At 38.6% G+C, this 22,290-nt stretch overlaps 1 protein-coding gene across 1 annotated transcript in view; it reads right to left on the reverse strand.

The window, feature by feature from the left end:
* Positions 1 to 22,290, reverse strand: part of ANO4 (anoctamin 4) — a 440,366-nt gene that overhangs the window by 61,886 nt on the left and 356,190 nt on the right. Inside the window, exons 17-19 of the mRNA XM_073789215.1 lie at positions 7,479 to 7,561; positions 2,366 to 2,506; positions 2,174 to 2,252 (exon numbers count right to left, since the gene is read on the reverse strand). Coding sequence (XP_073645316.1) covers positions 2,174 to 2,252; positions 2,366 to 2,506; positions 7,479 to 7,561 — 303 coding nt within the window. The remainder of the gene's footprint in view (positions 1 to 2,173; positions 2,253 to 2,365; positions 2,507 to 7,478; positions 7,562 to 22,290) is intronic.

The following is a 22,290-nucleotide window of genomic DNA, read 5'->3' on the forward strand; positions in this document are numbered from 1 at the left end:
CAACAAAATGCACACTTTTCATGTGGTTGACGCTTTCTCTTGTCTGTTTGTACGTTCTTTGTTATCCAAATAGAAAAGCCACAGAACTTGAGAGCTGATAAACCGTTAGGCTATGGGGTAACACTTTATTAAACAGAATATCAGATTGAGCAAAAGAACAAATATTTATTGTGGAAATCTTATCGTGTCACTCTTCTGTTTAGAACTATTTATTGGCTTCCTTTTAGGATAAAAGCAAAGCCCTTATGTTGGCCTGGAAGAGTCTCTCCAGCACCACTGAGTGTTCTTCCCCTCCCTCTGGAGACTCTAGACCTTTTCTTATTGTTTCCAATGGGCTAAGCAGCCTTAATCTTCAAGACCATTTCCTTGGCCCAAAATGCTGATTCACCCATCCCCCTGCCAAACACACAGACACCACACACACACACACACACACACACACACACACACCCCTCACGCAGTCTAGTTAATACCTAACTCATTCTTCACATCTCAGCTCAAGAACTACTTCATAATTAATGCTTTTCATGAACGCCCTCTCCTCCCCCCAGGCTTTTTTTTTTGTTATAGGGTACTCTTCTTTCAGTAGACAACTTATAATTTCTAACAATTTGTTTGATTATTGCTAGTCTCTCCCACTTAGATGGTAAGCTCCATCTGGGTAAGGATGGTAACTGTCATTTCTGCAGCAACTTAGCATCACGCCAAGTGCTCAGTTATTTGTTGCTGAAGAAGCCTGTGAGAGGTGCATACTCTTATCTATCAGATATATACACAGACTGAACTGAGGCATCTTCCTCTGAACATTTCATGGTGTTTGAGAAGAATATGGCATATCTTCTCTCTCTATGAATAATGGGAATTTGAGATTCCAAAAAGTTTTGTGGCTTTCATTAGATGACTTGCTTAATATGTCTTTGAGCAGAGACCTTAGCTTACATAGTTGTCAAAAACTGGATCTTAAAGCTGGGCCTCAGGACAGCCTCTGCCAACTTAGAGATTCCTTTCTTTATAGAAACTTTTTCTGTGTTTCTCACAGACTCTATTTCTGGCTTACTATGAGTGACATGCTCTAAAAGGTCAGGTATGAGCCCTAGCTGAACTGGCCAAAGTAGTAGTAGTAGTAATAATAATAGAAAACAAAGAAACAAAAATAGCCCGTGTCTGAATCCTGGAGCTGCTGATAGGGAGACAGGTGAGAACTACACTGAATTATAGACAAGGGTGGCAATGTGGTAGAATGGAAAGTTCACTGGACTCAGAAGTTAGGTCTGAGTCCTGGTTCAGCTACGAGCTAGCAGTGTGACCTTGGGCACGTAGCTTGTTCTTTCCATGGCTTCTACCTCTATGACCTACCCCATCTGTAGAACAAGGAGAACTTAATTTATGTCCTTAGGTCTTGTCGTGAGAAACAAACCCCAAACAATAAATGTGGATGCACTTATAGAAGGCAAGGCCCGACACAATTGCTATCAAAGCAGCATCTGTAGAAGGGCATGGCTCTGAGTCCTGATCTGAGCCGAGGGACACTGGGCTCAGTTCCTTTCTGGCTACGGGGGGTAGACTGTCTGAATTTTCTATTGTCTTGTCCTTCCCAGTCTAACCAACTAGGATATATACTTACAAACACTTGCTATTTGAAAAGAGGAAAGGAGGATCTTAACCATCCTTTCCTGTCTAAAATGACATTTCTGACATATTTGCATATGTTTTGTTCAGTAATTGACAGGGTCAAAGTTGATCATAAAACGACTTCTTTTTAGGAAAAGCTAATGGTCCAGCTTCAAATTAGTGTTTTGCAAACTTGTATAATCATTAGTGAAATAAATGTTTGGGAGTTATAGCTGGCTATATACAGTCTATTAAAAAATAGACTGTAATAAAACAAAAAAAATCAGAGTTCCTTGCATATTGTAAAGATGAACATTGTTTCAATTACCATATTCGGTTTTACACATCTATTTGTGTAGTATATACTAGGTTATGACAACATTTGTATTTATTACTGTAAGGGCATGTAAAAAAATGTTTGAAAAACACTGCTGTAGGTATTAATACTATCTCATAGTTTTAGTTCCTTTCATTATGACATAGAGAGACAAATGCAAAGAACAGCAGATTGGAGGATCTGAGCTCTTATCTATTTCTTGGCTAATCTGGGCAAGCCCTTTACCCTTCTGGAGTCTCAGCTGCTTCACCTGTAAAATGCCAGCAATGCCATCCCTGACCACCATGTAGAATGTCTGTGAGGACTAAATAACAGAACGTGCAAAAATATATCCAAACACTTGATATGATTATTGTTGTTACCATGCTACAGGTTTGTACTTTATGAAAGAAAGAGTTTTGTAAAAAAGTTTCAGACCATAAAGAATATTCCAGATGCAGAAACAATAAGTCGGCTGCATTTATCTGCAAATGCTTGATATGGTTCTGGTTTTCCCGAAATGGGATTCATCCGCTCTTTCTTGGAATACTTGGCTTCAAACTGGGGCCGTATTTCTTCCTAAAGAACAAGCAGACACATTTTTATGTACTGAAGAACTGTTCAGACAATAAGAAAAAAGTCATTTTACCCCACAGGAAAACCGAGTCAACAAATGCCACAGTCAATGACATGGACTTGGAAACCGGCCACTTAAAGAAAATCTGCAGAATGGTGATCTAGACTTTTTATCATCAAGGCTATGTAATTTAGACTAATAGTTAAGTGTCTCTATTATCTTTTTAAACTATACTTGAAGAAAGAAACTGAGAATGAGAAAAGGGACCAACTTGTCCTGTCCCTAGTGGTTTGAAACAACTAATAAGCTTTTACTTTTATTACCGGGGAGTGATGTGGACACCAGGACAAAGAAAGCTTCTGAACAGCAAAATGTTCAGAATTCGCTTTGTGAGTTATAATATAATTCTTAGTTTTCTACAATTTTTAAATTTTTCGATTTAGGCAGTTAAAAACATGGTGCATCTATTTTTTAATAAGCTCCTATAGATGTCATTCACCCTTAACCATAGGTTTGAAACGTATTCTTTTTGTTGTTGTTGTTGTTGAGGATTTTTGCATCTATATTCATCAGTGATACTGGTCTGTAATTTTCTTTCTTTGTAGTACCTTTGGTTTTGGTATCAGGGTGATGGTGGCCTCATAGAATGAGTTTGGGAGTGTTCCTTCCTCAATTTTTTGGAAGAGTTGAAGAAGGATGGGTGTTAGCTCTTCTCTAAATGAGTTCACCTGTGAAGCCATCTGGTCCTGGACTTTTGTTTGTTGGAAGATTTTTAATCAGTTTCAATTTCATTACTTGTGATTGGTCTGTTCATATTTTCTATTTCTTCCTGGTTCAGTCTTGGAAGCTTATACCTTTCTAAGAATTTGTCTGTTTCTTCCAGGTTGTCCACTTTATTGACATAGAGTTGCCTGTAGTAGTCTCTTAGGATGCTTTGTATTTCTGTGGTGTCTGTTGTAACTTCTCCTTTTTCATTTCTAATTTTATTGATTTGAATCCTCTCCCTCTTTTTCTTGATGAGTCTAGCTAATGGTTTATCAATTTTGTTTATCTTCTCAAAGAACCAGCTTTTAGTTTTATTGATCCTTGCTATTGTTTTCTTCGTTTCTATTTCATTTATTTCTGCTCTGATCTTTATGATTTCTTTCCTTCTGCTAACTTTGGGTTTTGTTTGTTCTTCTTTCTCTAGTTCCTTTAGGTGTAAGGTTAGATTGTTTGAGATTTTTCTTGTTTCTTGAGGTAGGCTTGTATCGCTATAAACTTCCCTCTTAGAACTGCTTTTGCTACATCCCATAGGTTTTGGATCATTGTGTTTTCGTTGTAATTTGTCTCTAGGTATTTTTTGATTTCATCTTTGATTCTTTAGTGATCTCTTGGTTATTTAGCAATGTATTGTTTAGCCTCCATGTGTTTGTGTTTTTTACGTTTTTTTTTTTTTTTCCCCTGTAGCTGATTTCAATTCTCATAGCATTGTGGTCAAAAAAGATGCTTGATATGATTTCAATTTTCTTAAATTTACTGAGGCTTCATTTGTGACCCAAGATGAGATCTATCCTGGAGAATGTTCTGTGTGCCCTTGAGAAGAAAGTGTAATCTGCTGTTTTTGGATGGAATGTCCTATAAATATCAATTAAATCTACCTGGTCTAGTGTGTCATTTAAAGCTTGTGTTTCCTTATTTTCTGTTTGGATGATCTGTCCACTGGTGTAAGGGAGGTGTTAAAGTCCCCCTATTATTGTGTTACTGTCAATTTCCTCTTTTAGAGCTGTTAGCAGTTGCCTTATGTATTGAGGTGCTCCTATGTTGTGTGCGTATATATTTATAATTGTTGTATCTTCTTCTTGGATTGATCCCTTGATCATCATGTAGTGTTCTTCTTTGTCCTTTGTAATAGTCTTTATTTTAAAGTCTATTTTGTCTGATATGAGAATTGCTACTCCAGCTTTCTTTTGATTTTTGTTTGCATGGAATATCTTTTTCCATCACCTCACTTTCAGTCTGTATGTGTCCCTAGGTCTGAAGAGTGGGTCTCTTGTAGACAGCATATATATGGGTCCTGTTTTTGTATCCATTCAGCAAGCCTGTGTCTTTTCGTGGGAACACTTAATCCATTCACGTTTAAGGTAATTATCGATATGTCTGTCCCTATTACCATTTTCTTAATTGTTATGGGTTTGTTTTTGTAGGTCCTTTTCTTCTCTTGTGTTTCCCACTTAGAGAAGTTCCTTTAGCATTTGTGGTAGAGCTGGTTTGGTGGTGCTGAATCTCATAGCTTTTGCTTGTCTGTAAAGCTTTTGATTTCTCTGTTGAATCTGAATGAGATCCTTGCTGGGTAGAGTAATCTTGGTTGTAGGTTCTTTCCTTTCATCACTTTAAATATATCATGCCACTCCCTTCTGGCTTGTAGACTTTCTGCTGAGAAATCAGCTGTTAACCTTATGGGAGTTCCCTTGTATGTTATTTGTCGTTTTTCCCTTGTTGCTTTCAATAATTTTTCTTTGTCTTTAATTTTTGTCAATTTGATTACTATGTGTCTCTGCATGTTTCTCCTTGGGTTTATCCTGCCTGGGACTCTGTGCACTTCCTGGACTTGGGTGGCTATTTCCTTTCCCATGTTAGGGAAGTTTTCGACTATAATCTTTTCAAACATTTTCTTGGGGCCTTTCTCTCTCTCTTCTCCTTCTGGGACCCCTATAATGCAAATGTTGTTGCGTTTAATGTTGTCACAGACGTCTCTTAGGCTGCCTTCTTTTCATTCTTTTTTCTTTATTCTGTTCTGTGGCAGTGAATTCCACCATTCTGTCTTCCAGGTCACTTATCTGTTCTTCTGCCTCAGTTATTCTGCTATTGATTCCTTCTCATGTATTTTTCATTTCAGTTATTGTATTGTATCTCAAAATGTGTCTATATTTGGAGACAGGGTCTCTACAGATGTAATTAAGTTAAAATGAGGTCATTAGAGTGGACCTTAATCCAACATGACTAGTTTCCTTATAGGAAGAGGAAATTTAGGCAGAGACATGCACAGAGAGAAGACAATGTGAAGATACAGGGAGTAGATGGCTATCTACAACCCAAGGAGAGAGACTGGGAACAGACCCTTCCCTCATGGCCCTCAGAAGAAACCAGCCCTGCCAATACCTTGATCTCAGACTAGCCTCCAAACTGTGGGACAGTCAACTTCTTTTGCTTAAGCCACCCAGTCAGTGGCGCTTTGTTATGGCGGCCCTAGCAAAGTAACATCCTGGGTTACCCCTGAAGAAGGCATGCAGCATGTCTGGGCTCTTCTGTACAGCAAGCTGAGAACCACAGGCTAGAAGTAAGAGGCATTTCTACAATGAATCCCAAACAGAAATAGAATTGCACATGGCCCCTGACGTGAGTTCCTGTACACAGGTGTGCTGAGTGAAGGCAGGGTTCAGCACTCCATGCTTTTTAACAGGGCTGGGAGTTCAAAAGCTCTAGACTTCTGAAGGGGTATGTTTACCCTAAGGGTACTCACATTGTGGGCCTACCACAAGGGCCAACAGTGACTTTAGACTGGTTTAGTCAAAATTATTTAATGCCCTACTTTATAGCTGAAAGGGGAAAATTTAGAAACATTTTTCTTTCGAAATGAAAACGAAGATGAAGTAATTTGTCTTAGATGACACAGCTGCTTAGTGGTGACTCGGCTTCCCAGGAAAGAGCATTTTCCATCCCACTCGAAAGCCACTCCCATAAACACATGTAACAAAAACCAGAGCAGCTCCACCCAGGAGGAAGTCTTGAATGCAGCCTGGCTGTGGCTGGTAGCCCCCAGAAGTCACCTGGGCAGTTTCTTCCAACTCAGAAAACCATTTTCTAGAGAATGCATGCTTATAAAAGCATGAGAGAGGCCTCATCACAAGAACAGGGATTGCTGAGAATCCCAGTATCATTTCTAGATTTAAAAACTACCCAAATGTGTTCATGGGTGTGAGGAGAAAAGGCAGCCATCCACGAGGCATGATTTGAAGGAAAAAACACTCCCCTCAAAATTATCTCCCCCACCAAGCCTATCCCAGGGCTAAAATTCTCAGTTATGTTTACAGAAGATTCCTTTTAATTTATAAAAATATATATCTGTGTCTCTTGGAAGGAAAACACCCATTGATACCCATTATCATATCATATATGACTAGTGTATTTGATTTACTGGCCCAGCAAGGCTCTGAGGAAATGGTACTCAGGAGAGGTAGGAGATAATGGATGAGAGGAAGGGAAGAGGAGTTCAGGCCGGGCACATGGTGACCAAACCCACCCATGGGTCCTCGAGACTTCTGACAGGAATGGGGCAAGGAGAGAGAGGATAAAGACCAGACACAGGTTAGGAAAGGGCATGGTGTATTGGCCTAGAAGGGGATAAAGGGAGAGTGACATGCTGAGAAAGTGAAGTCTGTGGGACTGAGTTTACCTCTCCTGGACGGTTTTATCTAGAGCTGGTTCTGCTTTTAGCCACATCCACCAAATAGGCTGTTTGAGGAGTGGTTTCCCTTCAGTATTTATCACTTAGGGGAACACTACTGAGTCTGTGCACATCTGGTCACTGTCCAGGGTCCTGTAGAGTTCACAGAACCATTTCCTTGGAGTACTTAGGAGGTCTGCTTCCATGTGCCTACAATTGTGAAGCTAATATTCTCCTTCTGATAAAGTAAAGAGAATGGATAATATTTAAGGAAACTAAACAAATCTTACTACCAATTCTTCTGATGCCTCTACCTACAAGTGAAATGCTTTACTTAGTCATGGAATTTTACTCCACTAAGAAATCAAAATGTTGTGTGCTTTTTTTTTAATTCCTCTTGAAACTTCCTATAAAGACAGGTATAAAAAATGCTTTATGAATCAACCTGACTTCCATCACAGGCCAGAGAGCGATGACTCAAGAGGGACTGTGTATTTCTTGGTTATCGGCTTTTTTAAAAAAAGAAAATTGAGGTAAATGATACAAACCTCCTCTTCTTCCCAGTCTATCAAATCCCAGTCATAAGCAATTACTGCTCTCCGTCTTTTCCAAAACTCCAGGAAAACTGTCGCTGGAACAAGCAGAGAAAGGCAGACATTTTCAAATAAAACAATGCCTTTAACTGTGCCAATGGATAATGAGGCCATTGTAAAGAATGACAGTTTGTGTAAGCATTCTTGAATATCAGAATTTCTAGATAAACTTTATTTAACAAGGATCATTTTCTGAGAATTACTAAGTCTGTGTCAAACACAATGAAAACTTAGAGATTTAAATTAAGCTGATTTGCAAGTCACAGCAGAGCAGACTTACTAGAATGACGAAGCTCCTGAGATGTAAGAATACAGAAAACTAGGTTACCAACATCATTTGAAAAGTGAGGGGCAGAAAAGGAAAAGCAAAGCTTAGCAGTTCACATGTATTTGATTGCCAGTGATCTCTTGTCCCCCAAATTCCCCTCAGGATAAATATCTGTGTAGACTGTATCTGCCTATTTTACTGAAGGAAGCTGTTTTGTTGGAGGAAGCTGTCCTGTTGCTTCTCTTTTCTCCAAACCATCTCTTTATTGTCACATTGAAGGCAAAAGTGTGTAAATTCTGTTAAGAACCTTTCCCAACCTGCTGGACTCCCTACCCAGGTAAAGCTGGGAGTGATCCTCATTTAGCCAAAGTAACTTTCTACTCAATTCAATTTAAAAATATCAACACAAATGAATTGTTGAGCATTATAAAATGATAGAGAGATCAAAAAATAATCAAGACACATTCCTGCTGCCTTGGAAGTCACAAGCCCAATGAGGGAACACATACACTCAGTTACTCACTCAGAGGATGACTGCAACTAAGGATATCACAGAGATACCCTAGGAGAGGTAATTGTTGACCATCTCTATTGGGCCTTGCTGTGTAGTCAGACTTCAAAAGGGAAAAATATGTCATATATTTGGAATCAGTTTCATGGGGTAAGGTAAACATCCAAATGTCCATTCCAAAGAGAGATAACTACTTCCTTCTTTTCTACTCCCCCTTGCTCTCACACTAGCTCCTTATTAGTGGTATTCGGACACAGAAGACATGTTTAAAAATAAGTAACTGGAAAGACAGTATAGGGTAATAGTTAAGAACGCTCTGGCTTGTGACCTAGACATTCCTAGATTTGAAATCCAGTTCAGATACAAGCTGTGCTATCACTGACAAACGAATTCACTTTTCTAATTCTCAATTTCCTGCTAAGCAAATGAGGGATGGCAATATAATCCCTATCCGCGATGGCAAAATTCAAAATGCTCTAAAAATTGTATGTTTCTTCCCCTAAGTTTGGCACAAATTCATCTTGTGGCAAGCTGTGACTTCGACTGAGGTGAGGCTACTCAAAGTCTTCATTTATCCCTCTTAGTGAGAGTACACATACGTTGAAAGCAGCCACATTAATGTATTTGAATATGGGTACTTCCCAGACCTCATGAGGTATTATAGAATATATGATATATGTACCACAGTGCCTCTCTAAAATCTGAAAAATTCAGAGTATAGTCGTTAAGAAAGTCACGCCTAAAATAATCAAGTGCTTAATTCTAGAAGCGGGAAATGGAAACAAACATATGTCTTTGGAGGTTAATAAAAGTGCCAAACTATTTACAACAGCCAAGATATGGAAGCAATCTAAATGTCCATTGACAGAGGAGTAAAGATATATATATATATATATATATATATATATATATACACACACAATGGAATATTGTATATACATTACAATATATATACATTGTATATATATATATATACAATGGAATATTAGCCATAAAAAAGAATGAAATAATGCCATCTGCAGCAACATGAATGGACCTAGAGATTGTCATACTGAGTGAAGTAAGTCAGACAGAGAAAAGACAAATATCATGATATCACTTATATATGGAATCTAAAAAAAATGTACAAATGAACTTATTTACAAAACCGAAACAGAGTCACAGCTGTAGAAAACAAACTTATGGTTACCAGGGGGAAAGGGGGGAGGGATAAATTGGGAGATTGGGATTGACATATACACACTACTATATATAAAACAGATAAGTAATAAGGACCTACTGTATAGCACAGGGAAATTTACTCAATACTATGTAATGACCTATATGGGAAAAGAATCTAAAAAAGAATAGATATATGTACATGTATAACTGATTCACTTTGCTGTACACCTGAAACTAACACAACATTGTAAATCAACTATACTCCAATTAAAAATGAAGAAAGAAAAGTGCCAAAAACTGAGCAGCTATTTTCCACTGGAATCCTTGCCAGGAGTCTTACTGCGTCAGGGGTTCCCAAGACCACCTCCAGTCTCGATGATTCACTAGGAGGACTCATAGGACTCAGCATATAGTGGTACATATGGCTAAGATTTACTACAGTGAAAGGATATAAAGCAAAATCAGCAGAGGGAAAAGGCACATGGGGTGAAGTCTGGTGGAAACCAGGTGCAAGCTTCCAAGAGTCCTCTCCCAGTGGAGTCACACAGCATGTACTTAATTCCCCAGTAATGAGTTGTGACAACACGTGAAATGTCGTCTAACAGGGAAGTTCATTAGAAACTCAGTGCCCAGGGTTTTTATCAGGGGCTGGTCACACAGACATCCTTTGCCTAGCACGTTCCAAAATTCCCAAGCCTCACAAAAAATCAGGAGGTATTCAGCACAAACCATAATGTTTGAGCAAACCGTTTCAAATGTAAAACAAGTTACTCTTAGCAGTTAGGGTGGTAGAAACTCTCCTGAAATTTAAGTTCCCAGATGCCAGCCACGGGCCAGCCCTGTAAAGCAGGACTCTCTAAGGCAGGCCTGCTGTGTTAACTTCTTTCTGCACATTTGCCCTCTGCCTCACCAAATTATCTTTTCCTTGCATGGGGTCCCTGAAACATCTCCTTGACTAGGTCCTCTGGCCCTTCAAACAAATGCCACTTTATTGATTTTCTCTCTTTGGTCTCCAGAGTCCCTCCTAGCCTTGAAGAAACAAGGCAGCCAAGCCTTGAATGTGTGGCTTTTCTCCGTAAGAAGAAAAGCTTTGGACCCCTTGGCCTCAGAAAGGCTTGCTCGGGGGTCATGCTGGGATGGCCTAAGGCCACAGGATACACATCCAGTCTGTCTTATAGGCTGTTGCTGCTCCCAACAAGCCCCATTGACCCATCTGTGGTTCTCGTCTGTAGGAACTGATTTCCAAGACAAGCCAGTGGCTGTAAGAATTATTCCACCAGCTTCCTTCTCCCCAGCATGTGCTGAACCCTGCCTCAAGGAGAAAGAAACTCGAAGCAGTAATTCCCTTCTTCAGCCAATAATCCTCTCCTCTCTTCCATTCTAGAACTTGGGAAGATGAGAAGAAGAAATGAATTGTTTGTGCAGCTGCCATTTTCTTGTGTCTTTGTGTGAAAATCCCCATTCATCTGAGGAGGAATATGCTTCTATCTCTATGTACGAACTAGGATGTAATCAAACCAATATAGGTGATCTCTTCTCAAGGCAAAGCTCCAATCCCTCACCCTCATAACTCCATGATTTAAGTCCTTTGTCTAAAAACACAGCTCTGGGAGCCCATGTGCTTTGGGTGTGGTAAGTATATGCTGCCTTATGTCATGAGCTCACACTTTCCTCTTTGTCTCCTTTGAAGCTGGCTTATGCTATATGTATCCATCTATATATATATCTTTATATTATATCTTTCTTTTATACTGCCCAGTACTATGATTAAGTTTGATTAAAAGTATATTTCTTTTGGAACTTCCCTGGTGGTCCAGTGGTTAAGACTTTGCCTTTCCAATGCAGGGGGTGTGGGTTCGATCCCTGGTCGGGGAGCTGAGATCCCACATGCCTCAGGGCCAAAAAACCAAAACATAAAACAGAAGCAACGTTGTGACAAATTCAATAAAGACTTTAAAACTGGTCCACATGAAAATATCTTTAAACAAAATTTTTAAAAAGTATATTTATTTTATATATTGATTCTCAAAAGACTGAACATTCTGACGTGTTTTGTCAACATTTTCTAATATATGCAATTATTTCCACAAGAATTTGGCCCCCAAATTTCCTTTTTCTCAGCTACTTACTGCTAGCATTTTGAACTTCTTAGATTCCAATCTATCTTTCCATGCTGCTAATGATTTTTCTAAACCCCAATCTAACCAGGTCTCCGAGCAGGGGCTCGTCAATAAAGTCACATCACCCATAAAATAAAGCCCTATTACCAGCCCAGGATACAAGGATCCTAAGGACCCTGCTTGTGCCCAACTCTCCACCCTGTACTTCTACCTGATCTACCCACAAACAAGTTCACCTGAGATGTTAATGCCAATCCCAAACAACAATCCTCTCACAACAGTAGTTGACACATTAGGAAATTCTGAGACTTCTGTCAGTGCAGACAGGGTCAGGATTAGTGTTCAGGTAGGTTAGTGTTCAAATAGCAAGACACTCTTGGCTCCGAATCACACACAATTGAGAAGTTTGTCACATGCAGCCCATAAGGGACACAAAAGGAAGACATGACATAGAGTGTTCGGCAGGCCACACCCTATTATCATTTTCTTAAATAGAATACTTATGGTTTGTGGCTGACTCCTATGCATTTACTGAAACCATTTATCATCTTTCTAAGCATAGTGCGATTATATCTCCCAGGTTTACTGCAGTTATATGTGGCCATGAGCCAAATTTTAGCCAATGAAAAGTAAGTAGAAGTGATGTGCATCACTTTTGGGCTGAGGAATTAAGAAGTAGGTGTATCCTCCCTATGCTTCTTTTCTCCTTTTGCTCGATGAATGGAGAGAACTCTGAGGATCTAGAAGAGGATGGAGCCATGAGATGGAAGGAATTTGAGTACTTGGATGACCAGGTAGAAGGCTATCTGACAACCAGGAACACCTGATTGGGTTTTAAGTTTGTGGGTTCTACTGAGCATCAAGGTTTTGCAGTTAGTATATTACGGCAGCTAACTTTACTCATCCTAACTGATATAGGAATTTTTCTGGAAAGTATAGCCATTATTAACATTCTGCAAATAGTTAGAAAAAAACCCATTGAATAACTATCTTTCATCATCTTCCTAAGGCATTTATAGAGACCTATGCAGGGAAATCTCCTCTTTCAGCTGCATATCTTAAGTTCCATGGCAGGGTTGAAATACTGTACCATTTATTTAGTTACTGTATAGTAAGTATTTATTACATCTTAGGTACTAATCTTTATTTTCTAAAAAGCTTGTAAAGTTTGGCATTATTTTCATTATTCTATGGATGAAAAATTTGAGGTACAGAGAACTCACAAGGCTAGTAAAAAACAGAACTGAGATTTGAATCTGATTTGCCTCTTTTTTGGCTTAAAACAGTAGCAATTTATTTTTTCACAGTTCTGGAGCTTACAAGTCCAAAATCAAGGTGTTAGCAGGGTTGGTTCCTACTGGAAGCTTTGAGGGAGAGTCTGTTCCATGCTTCTCCCCTAGCTTCTTGTGGTTTCCCACAATCCTTGGCATCCCTGGATTTGCAGAGGTACTGCTCCTCTACCTCTGTCTTCACATGGCATTCTCTCCTGTGAGTGTCTGTGTCTCTGTTTTCTCTTCTTATAAGGACACCAGTCATACTGGTAATCCAGTATGGCCTCCTCTTAACTTCGTTACATCTTCAAAGACCCTATTTCCAAACAAGGTCACTTTCACAGGTATCAGGAGTTAGAACCTCAACATATCCTTCTTGGGGGGACACAATGCAACCCACAACAGGGATGTTTAGGCTGTTACAAGGACTAGGGGCACAACTGGCATTTAGAGTAGGAGCCAGAGGTGCTAACTACATGACTCCTAGCTACGAGCCCACACTCTAATCTGGGAGCTTTAACTTCTATTGAAATGGGAAAAGCCAAAAAGAGAGACAAAGGAAGACAAAGAAAGCCTACTCTCCCAACTACAGGAGCTGAAACTAGTTATAAATCAGAAGTGCTGTGCCCCAGGGTTATAGGTTCACTGTGGGAGCCTGACATTAGCTCTGTATCCTTCTCTCTGATCTATACTCTTCTTCTGGGAGGCCTGGAAAAGTCCACACTTATTCCCAAAGCTACTAGGGATACAATGCTGCCAATTTTTGCCCTCTGGTAACATAATAGATATTGAGAGGCCTAATTTTATTCTTCACTTTAAAAATGTCTGCACTGGTAGTCCAGAGGAAAATTATGTTTAATCCCAGAAAACAATTTTAAAGGCATTTTTCTTATTTTTGAAAAAACAAGGAGCTTAAAGATCCTACAGTCTAATGTCTTTCCTTGAGAAAAGATTATGTTCCATTTGTTTGGAGAAAAAGAAGAATTGAGCTCTGGCCAGGAATAAAATGAGGAGTACCTATGAGTGAGTACTTATGATTTTAATTTCAGAATGATGACCTGCTGTCTGATGACTCAAAGCATTTTCAGAAACCTGGTCAAGATGATTCTCTTACTTCCTAGGAAAGCAGAATGACTTACTTCATACACACCTTCAGTCATTTTTTTCCCAATGCTAATTTTAATTTTTAAAAGTAAAATTAATAATACTAACAGATTTCGTCTTTTCAGTCCTTTATAACTTTCTGAGAATGTTCATTTGGAGGAAGAACAGAGGAATTTATTTTAAAGTCTATTTTGTCTGATATGAATATTGCTACTCCAGTTTTTTTTGATTTCCATTTGCATGGAATACCTTTCTCCATCCTCTCACTTTCAGTCTGTATGTGTTCCTAGACCTGAAGTGAGTCCCTCGTAGACAGCATATCTATGGGTCTTGTTTTTTGTATCCATTCAGCCAGTCTATGTCTTTTGGTTGGAGCATTTAATCCATTTACATTTAAGGTAATTATTGATATGTATGTTGCTATTGTTATTTTCTTAATTTTTTTTATAGGTCTTTTTCTTCCCTTCCTCTTTTGTTCTCTGCTCTTGTGTTTCTTGCCTAGAGAAGTTCCTTTAGTGTTTGTTGTAAACTGGTTTGGTAGTGCTGAATTCTCTTAGCTTTTGCTTGTCTGGAAAGCTTTTGACTTTTCCACTGAATCTGAATGAGAGCCATGCTGGGTAGAGCAGAGAAGTTTAAATGATGTGCTTTTCAAGAACCTAGAAATAAAGGAATAAGTCACATCCTGAGAGCTTAACTTGTAAAATCTTCACACAATGAGTGAGCTTAGTTAGAAGTCACAAACTCAAATGCTAAATGGGTCAGATCAGTACAAAACCTGGAAGAAGCCATACAATAGGGAGTGGTGGGGTTTGGGACAAATTGGGAAGGGTATGCACCATGTAAAGTGGTAGGTTTTTCTCAGTTCTCATTGATTCTGCTGTGGCAAGTTCTTCAAATTTTTCAAAAGGAACTATGAAAATGTATTTTCACATGGACTATCTTAATTTTAAAATGTTAAGAGTTTATTCATATATTTTAAAAATTGGTGAAAACCAAACAGAATATTTTTATGGGTTGCTAATTTGCAACATTTGAGGTAGGCCATTGGAAGTAATAATGCAAATGAATATAAATGAGTGACTAGAGAGTTTGTGAAACACTCTAAAATGCCAAGATGAGGGTAATCTCAGGATCCAGGAAGGACAGGAATGTGACTCCATTTTAAGAAGCAAAACTATTACTGGCATTAGGACCTCTTCTGGAGAAAGTCAGTGTGTCCAGATAGGGGAAAAACAAGGGTAGCTGAGGAAAAACAAGGGCCTAAGAACACAAATTTGGTAGTTTCATCTAATGTAGATATTAGAAAGGTATCCTGACATGGGATAAGAATGATTAATCAAGCAGAAAAAAAAAAGTTCTTGCTCCCCTCTTTTGTTCATTTAACAATTATTACTTGCATTCTTTCAATGTTCTAGGGATTTTGCTAGCTGTACTGATTCCCATGCTCAAACAACATATGGTGATTAATTTGGTTTCCCAAGTTTCCTGACAGAGGAATAATATGATGGTCATTATAAAATAATATTCACTACCATATACCTGTATTTTCACATACTAGCTTATGCACTGGTGTTTGCAGAGTTTAGAAGCGTCTGTATCCCCAGGTCAGATTAGCTCTGGGTATTCCAACAGTGTTTCTGAACTGGTATTGCCTAGGAGACACCATGGATCATGGCAGTTTCTCCAGGGAACCACAATTCTCTGAGGCCTTGTCTGAGCATATGCTTCCCTTCTATAAGAAGCCATTAAACTGCAGCAGGCTGAGGACTTTCCCTTCCACTCATGAGGATTAACTACTACAATATAAGAAACAGCTGTTATCAGCACTGGACAAGAGACAGTGCAAACCTGTGACACCGAGAGGAAAGAAATAAATGAGGTGGGCCCTAGGAGCATACCAACTCATTGCTTCTAGGCAGTTCCCAGGATACAGTTCAGGCAGGGAGAACAAAAACAGGGCCTAGTGGTCTTACTGAGCTGGGGAGACAGAGATTGAGTAGGGAGGGTGAGTTGGCAATTACCTATGGGGCAGAATACCAGAAAGGAAGGAGCTATACTAAAAGAAAGCTGCAATATCAGCAACAAGGTCCCCTCTACTCTTGACATGCATAGGGTGAAACTACATGAGGCTGCTTGGTATCTAAACAATCCTCAGAGTTCACAGAGGGCCAGAAGTAGTTCACAATCCCACTAGTCAGAATGCAGAGTATTATAATACATAGGTATTATAAGAGGCCTAATACAGGTGATGCCTTAGTTGTGGACTATTGTAAGTCTCTGGACTTACAATAAACAAGCTAAACACAAGTTTCAAAAGGATCAAACAGGGCTGCAAGTTAGTTAACTGCATGCCTGAACAAAGTCCAGCACTAAAGAAACACAACAAAACCCCAAAACTCAACACTTTCCAGCACTGAATAAAAAATTACCAGGAATGCAAATTAGCAGGAAAATAAAACCTATAACTAAGAGAAAATTCAATCAATCTCAGACTGACAGCCTAGAAATGATAGAGCAAGGATGACAAAACAACTACAGTTGGCCCTTGAACAATGTGGGGGTTAGGGGTGCCGACCCCCATGCAGTTGAAAAATTCACATATAACTTTATAGTAGGCCTTCCGTATCAGCAGTTCCACATCTGTGGATTCAACCAATTGCTGATCATATAGTACTGCAGTACATATTTATTGAAAAAAAATCTGCATATAAGTGGACCTGTGCAGTTCAAATCTGTGCTGTTCAAGAATCAACTGTATTATAAATATGCTTCATATGTCAAGAAGGTAGATAAAAACCTGAACACAATGGGGAAAGTGATAAAATATACAAAAAGATCCAATTGATTAAAATCTGAGATGAAAAATACAAGACAGGAAAAGAAAAATACACTGGATAGGATTAACAGAAGATTAGCTTTTTCAGAAGAAAAGATCAGTGAACCTGAAGACAAATCAACAGAAACAATATAAAAAGGAGCCTGGAGAACACAAAGACTAAAAAGACTGAAAAAGGGTAACCAAAGTATAAGTAACCTGTAGGACAATATTCAGCGGTCTAACATACATGTAATTGGAGTACTAGACAATATGATTCTGGAAAATTTTCTAAGAACATGCAAGACTTGTACATTGGAAATTACATAACATTGCTTAAAGAAATTAAATAAATGAAAAGCTAAATGACATTCATGGGTAGGAATATTTGATAGTAAGTCTTCAGTATTCCCAAACTGATTTATTGATTCAATTAAATCACAATTAAATATCAGCATTTTTGGAGGGTAAACATTGACAAGTTAATTCTAAAATTTATATGGAAATGCAAAGGACCTAAAGCAGACCAAACAATTTTTTAAAAGAGGAAGATTTCAAAGCTTACTATTATGCTATAATAATCAACACAGTATTATTACATAAAAGTACACATATAGATCAAACAGAAAAAAATTTCACATATAGACCTATACATGGCCAACTGATTTTCAACCAAAATATGCCAAGAAAATTCAAGGAAGAAAAGGATAATCTTTCAGCAAGTAGTACTGGAACAACTGGATATCCATATATGCAAAAAAAATGGATCTGACCCTTACCTTACACTATATACAAAAATCAACTTGAAATAACTCATGGACCTAAATATATGTTCTAAAACTACAAGCTCTCTAGAAGAAAATCTTAGGGACCTCGAGTTTGGCAAAGATTTCTTAAAAAAACAAAAATCACAGAATAAAAGAAAAAATTAAATTGGAATATATCAAAAGTAAAAACTCTTGCCTTTTATTTTTATTTTATTTATTTTTCATTTTAAACTTTATTTATTTATTTATTTATTGGCCATGCCACAAGGCATGTGGGATCTTAGTTCCCCAACTAGGGATCAAACCTGTACCCCCTGCAGTTGGAAGCATGAAGTCCTAACCACGGGACTGCCAGTGAATTCCAAGCACTTGCTTTTTATTTTTATTCTTATTTTTTATTTTTTTTTAACACATTTATTGGAGTATAATTGCTTTACGATGGTGTGTTAGTTTCTGCTGTATAACAAAGTGAATCAGTTATACATATACATATGTTCCCATATCTCTTCCCTCTTGCGTCTCCCTCCCTCCCACCCTCCCTACCCCACCCCTCTAGGTGGTCACAAAGCACCGAGCTGATCTCCCTGCAAGCGCTTGCTTTTTAAAAGATACCATTAAGAACATAAAAATGAAAGCCACGAACTGGGAAAAATATTTGCAAACATAGTATGCTAAAGGACTTCTCAGATTATATAAATAACTCTTTTAACTTAAAAATAAGAAGACAAACAACCCAATAACAAATGGGCATTTGAACAAACACTTCACTAAAGATGTGCAGATTGCACACAAGCTCACGGAAAGATGTTCAACATCACTAGTCATCAGGGAAATGCAAATTAAAACCACAATGGGGATAACACTATGTACCCACTAGGATGACTAAAATTATAAAGACTAATAAGTTCAGGTGTTTGTGAGGATGTGGAACACCTGGAGCTCTCATATAATGCTATTGGGAATGCACAACAGCACAGCTACTTCAGAAAACAATTTTTTATAAAGTTAGATATTCCCTTATTCTATGATCCAGCAATGCCACTCCTAATTATTTTCCCAGGAGAAATAAATACAAAGACTTTTATGCAAATGTGCAAAAAATTTTTATAATAGCCGTTAAGTCTCAGCTGTATTCATAATAGCTAAAAACTGGATTGAATTCAAATGTTTATCAACATTTGGGTAAACAAATGGATAAAATGAATAAACAAATTTTGGTATATTTCAGGCAATGGAATACTATTCTGTACTATAAAGAACAAACTACCAACATATGCAACAATATAAATGAATCTCAACAGCTTTAATCTTAGTGGAAGAAGCCAGAAACAAAATGCTAAATACTGAAAGACTCTATTTGTATGCAATTCTAGAACAGAGTAAACTATAGTGATAGAAAGCACGTTTGAGGTTGCCAAGGGGCTGACTTCAGAGGCTTGAAGAAACTTTCTGGAAAATGAAAATGTTCTATGTCATCATTACAGTGACGGTTACATGACTATATATGTTTGACGTAACGTCAAAATGTACACTTAAAATCACTGGATTTTATTTTATGTGAATTATACCTAACTAAAACTGATAAAAATGTCCTATCATCCTATCACCCAGAGGACACCACCATTAATATAATATAAAATACCTTTGTTTAGCTCACAGGAAACATTTTGACCAGGCCCAACTGTGAATGGCTGCAAGTAAGAAGAAATTAACACATCCCCTTCCAGAGTCTGTCCAGAACTAGGAAATATCTACAATGACTTATAGCCTTTTTTATTCTTCCTCCTCACCTCCCCCCTCTTTGTTCTACAAAAGAAACTACCATCGAAATCCAGGCAAGATAGTTCTTTGGGACACCAGTCCACCATCTTCTCAGTCTTCTGGCTTTTTGAATAAAGTCACTATTCTTTGCCCCAGTATATCATCTCTCGATTTATTGGCCTGTCATGCAGTGAGCAGTAGGACTTTGGAGTTGGTGACGCTTCTATACCTGAAATCACACTTTATTTGTATACTTTGTATCCTATATTAAAAAAAGTTAAATATAGCTTTGTGTTACATTATTATATGCTTGGAAAGACGATTTTTAATGGCTACTTATAATTTCCTTAACCATTCTATTGTTGGATATTTAGGTTATTTCCAATTTTTGTCTGTCACAAACAACTAAAGCAAGGAAAATATATTTATGTATATGTTTATATATGTTTATAATATATTTGTTTTTTAAAAAATTTATTTATCTTTACTTATTTGTGACTGCATTGGGTCTTTGTTGCTGTGCACGGGCTTTCTCTAGTTGCAGTGAGCGGAGCCTACTCTTCGTTGCAGTGCGTGGGCGTCTCATTGTGGTGGCTTCTCTTGTTGCAGAGCATGGGCTCTAGGCATGCGGGCTTCAGTAGTTGTGGCACGTGGGCTCAGTAGTTGTGGCTCGTAGGCTCTAGAGCACAGGCTCAGTAGTTGTGGTGCACAGGCTTAGTTGCTCCGTGGCATGTGGGATCTTCCCTGACCAGGGCTCGAACCCATGTCCCCTGCATTGGCAGGCGGATTCTTAACCACTGAGCCACCAGGGAAGCCCAATATATATTTTTTTATTCTGTAATTAAGATCTTCCCTGACACCCAATTCTGCATGATGTTTTAACTGAGCACTGGAACAGCCTTCTTAGTGGCTACCTGCTACCTATTGGTCCCCACTTTCACCCCTCCCCACACTGTTGCCACAGTTGCTTCCCAAACACAACTGATGATGTCACTCCCCAGTTTACAACTTCAGCTGGCTTTCTGCTGCCTACAGGGTGAAGCCATGGTTCTCTGTTGTGGTACAGGTGTTGTGTGATAAACAGAACTCAGGCTTCAACACATACTCTTTTATGGCTGAATTGTGTCCCCCCGCAAAAAAATATGTTGGTGTCCTAAGCTCCAACCTCAGAATGTCACCTTATTTGGAAATAAAATAACTGCAGATTAACAAGCTGAGTTCATACTGGAGTAAGGTGGGCCCTTAATCTAATATGATTCGTGTCCTTATATAAGAAGACCACCACGTGAAGACAACAGAGACACGAGGAGAATGCAGGTGAAGATGGGGGGCAGAGATTGGAGCCATGTTCTCTCCAAGCCAAGGAATGCCAAGGTTTGCTGGCCAGCACAAGAATCTAAGAGAGACACACGGGACAGATTCTCACACAGGGTCTCCCAAAGGAACCAACACTGTTGACACCTTGATTTCAGACATCTCGTCGCCAGAACTGTGAAAGGATAACTTTCTGGGGTTTTAAGCCACCCAGTTTGTGGTATATTGTTACAGCACCCCCTAGGAAACCAGGACACAATCTATGTCCCTAGCACATGTAATGTCTAAGCATTCGTTTCAGAGTTTTGCTCACACTGTTCTCAGCTCAGAATGTTATTCATACCTCCCCCAACTCCATTTATTTGCCTGGCAAATTTAAGACTTGGTTCCAATATCTATTCTTGGGTAAAAGCTTTTCTGCTTTTCCTTTTTGCCTCAGGAAGTTGGCTGCATGGACCCTCACTGTCTCTTTATAAATTGGACTTAACACCTAGCATTATAATTACCAACTTCTGAAAGCAGAGATCACACTTTACTCATTTTTTAGGTATGCCCAGTGCCAAGGGACAGTGAATATGCACTGTCTGCTGAGTAATGAAATCTTATAACATCCTATAGGAGGTGAATGCCACAGTGGACATACTTCAGAATGACTCCGGAGTTTGGCAGACGAAATCTGGTTTAAAATCCAGACTCCATCACTTACCATCTGCTGGCTAATCTTAGGTAAGTTGCATAACCTCTCTGAGCCTGAATATCCTCATCTATAAGATGGAGATAGGAATTTCTTCCTGGTGGGTTATGAGAAATTGATGAGGTATCATATGTGACTGCACCTACACACCTAGTAGGCATTTAGTAAATGTATTCATTTTCTGAATATACAATCACCGTTTTTCATTGGATATATAGATAAGATTATGAAAATCAGTGTAAATATCTAAAAACAAAAGGCAAATTATTATAAAATTTATTTTCAAAAAATGAGACATACTTCGTTCTTAAATTACTGATGGGACCATATGCAGAATCTTTGAATTTGCATTTAAACAACCACAATCTTGTGATTTTGATTGGAAAGCTCTGAGGACCTCGATTTGTTTGTTTACTGGGGATAATTTAATTTTTGGCAACACTTGAAAGAGGAAAAAAAAAGAAAAAAAGAAAACAGAAACAAAGAACAGCGAGATAATATGCTTCCTGGCAAGTCTCTGCCAGTATCAAACTCCCTAATGACTCATTTTTTTTCCCCTAGGGAGAGAGCTAATTTAGACCATAATTGTCTGTCCCTTGAATCTTTCTGAAACAAAATGATCATTGACGAAAGAGCCACTCTGATTCAAGCCCTAGGCTCACAGAATAGTCCCTAGGAGGCCCTGCATCACATGAGTGTGAACAGGAACAAAGGTGGTGGAGTTCTGTCAAGATTTCTAACCCCACACAAAGGCCCTTCCAGAAACTACAGACTGTTTCCAAATGGAGCCTTATTGTTTCTCCGGTGAACATACAAAGCAAAAGGCAACAAAACAGACACACCAACCCCATCCCTTCTGAGGACTCGTAAACCCCTTAGATCTGTTCTCATCATCTCCATACCTAGCAATTTCCCGAAAATAAAGTGCATTTGTTTTCCTAAATGTTGTAACTTGTCAGCTGTAAAGGATGATCCTGAGAC

The sequence above is a fragment of the Tursiops truncatus genome, chromosome 11, assembly GCF_011762595.2.
Source record: "Tursiops truncatus isolate mTurTru1 chromosome 11, mTurTru1.mat.Y, whole genome shotgun sequence".
Lineage (NCBI taxonomy): Eukaryota > Metazoa > Chordata > Mammalia > Artiodactyla > Delphinidae > Tursiops > Tursiops truncatus.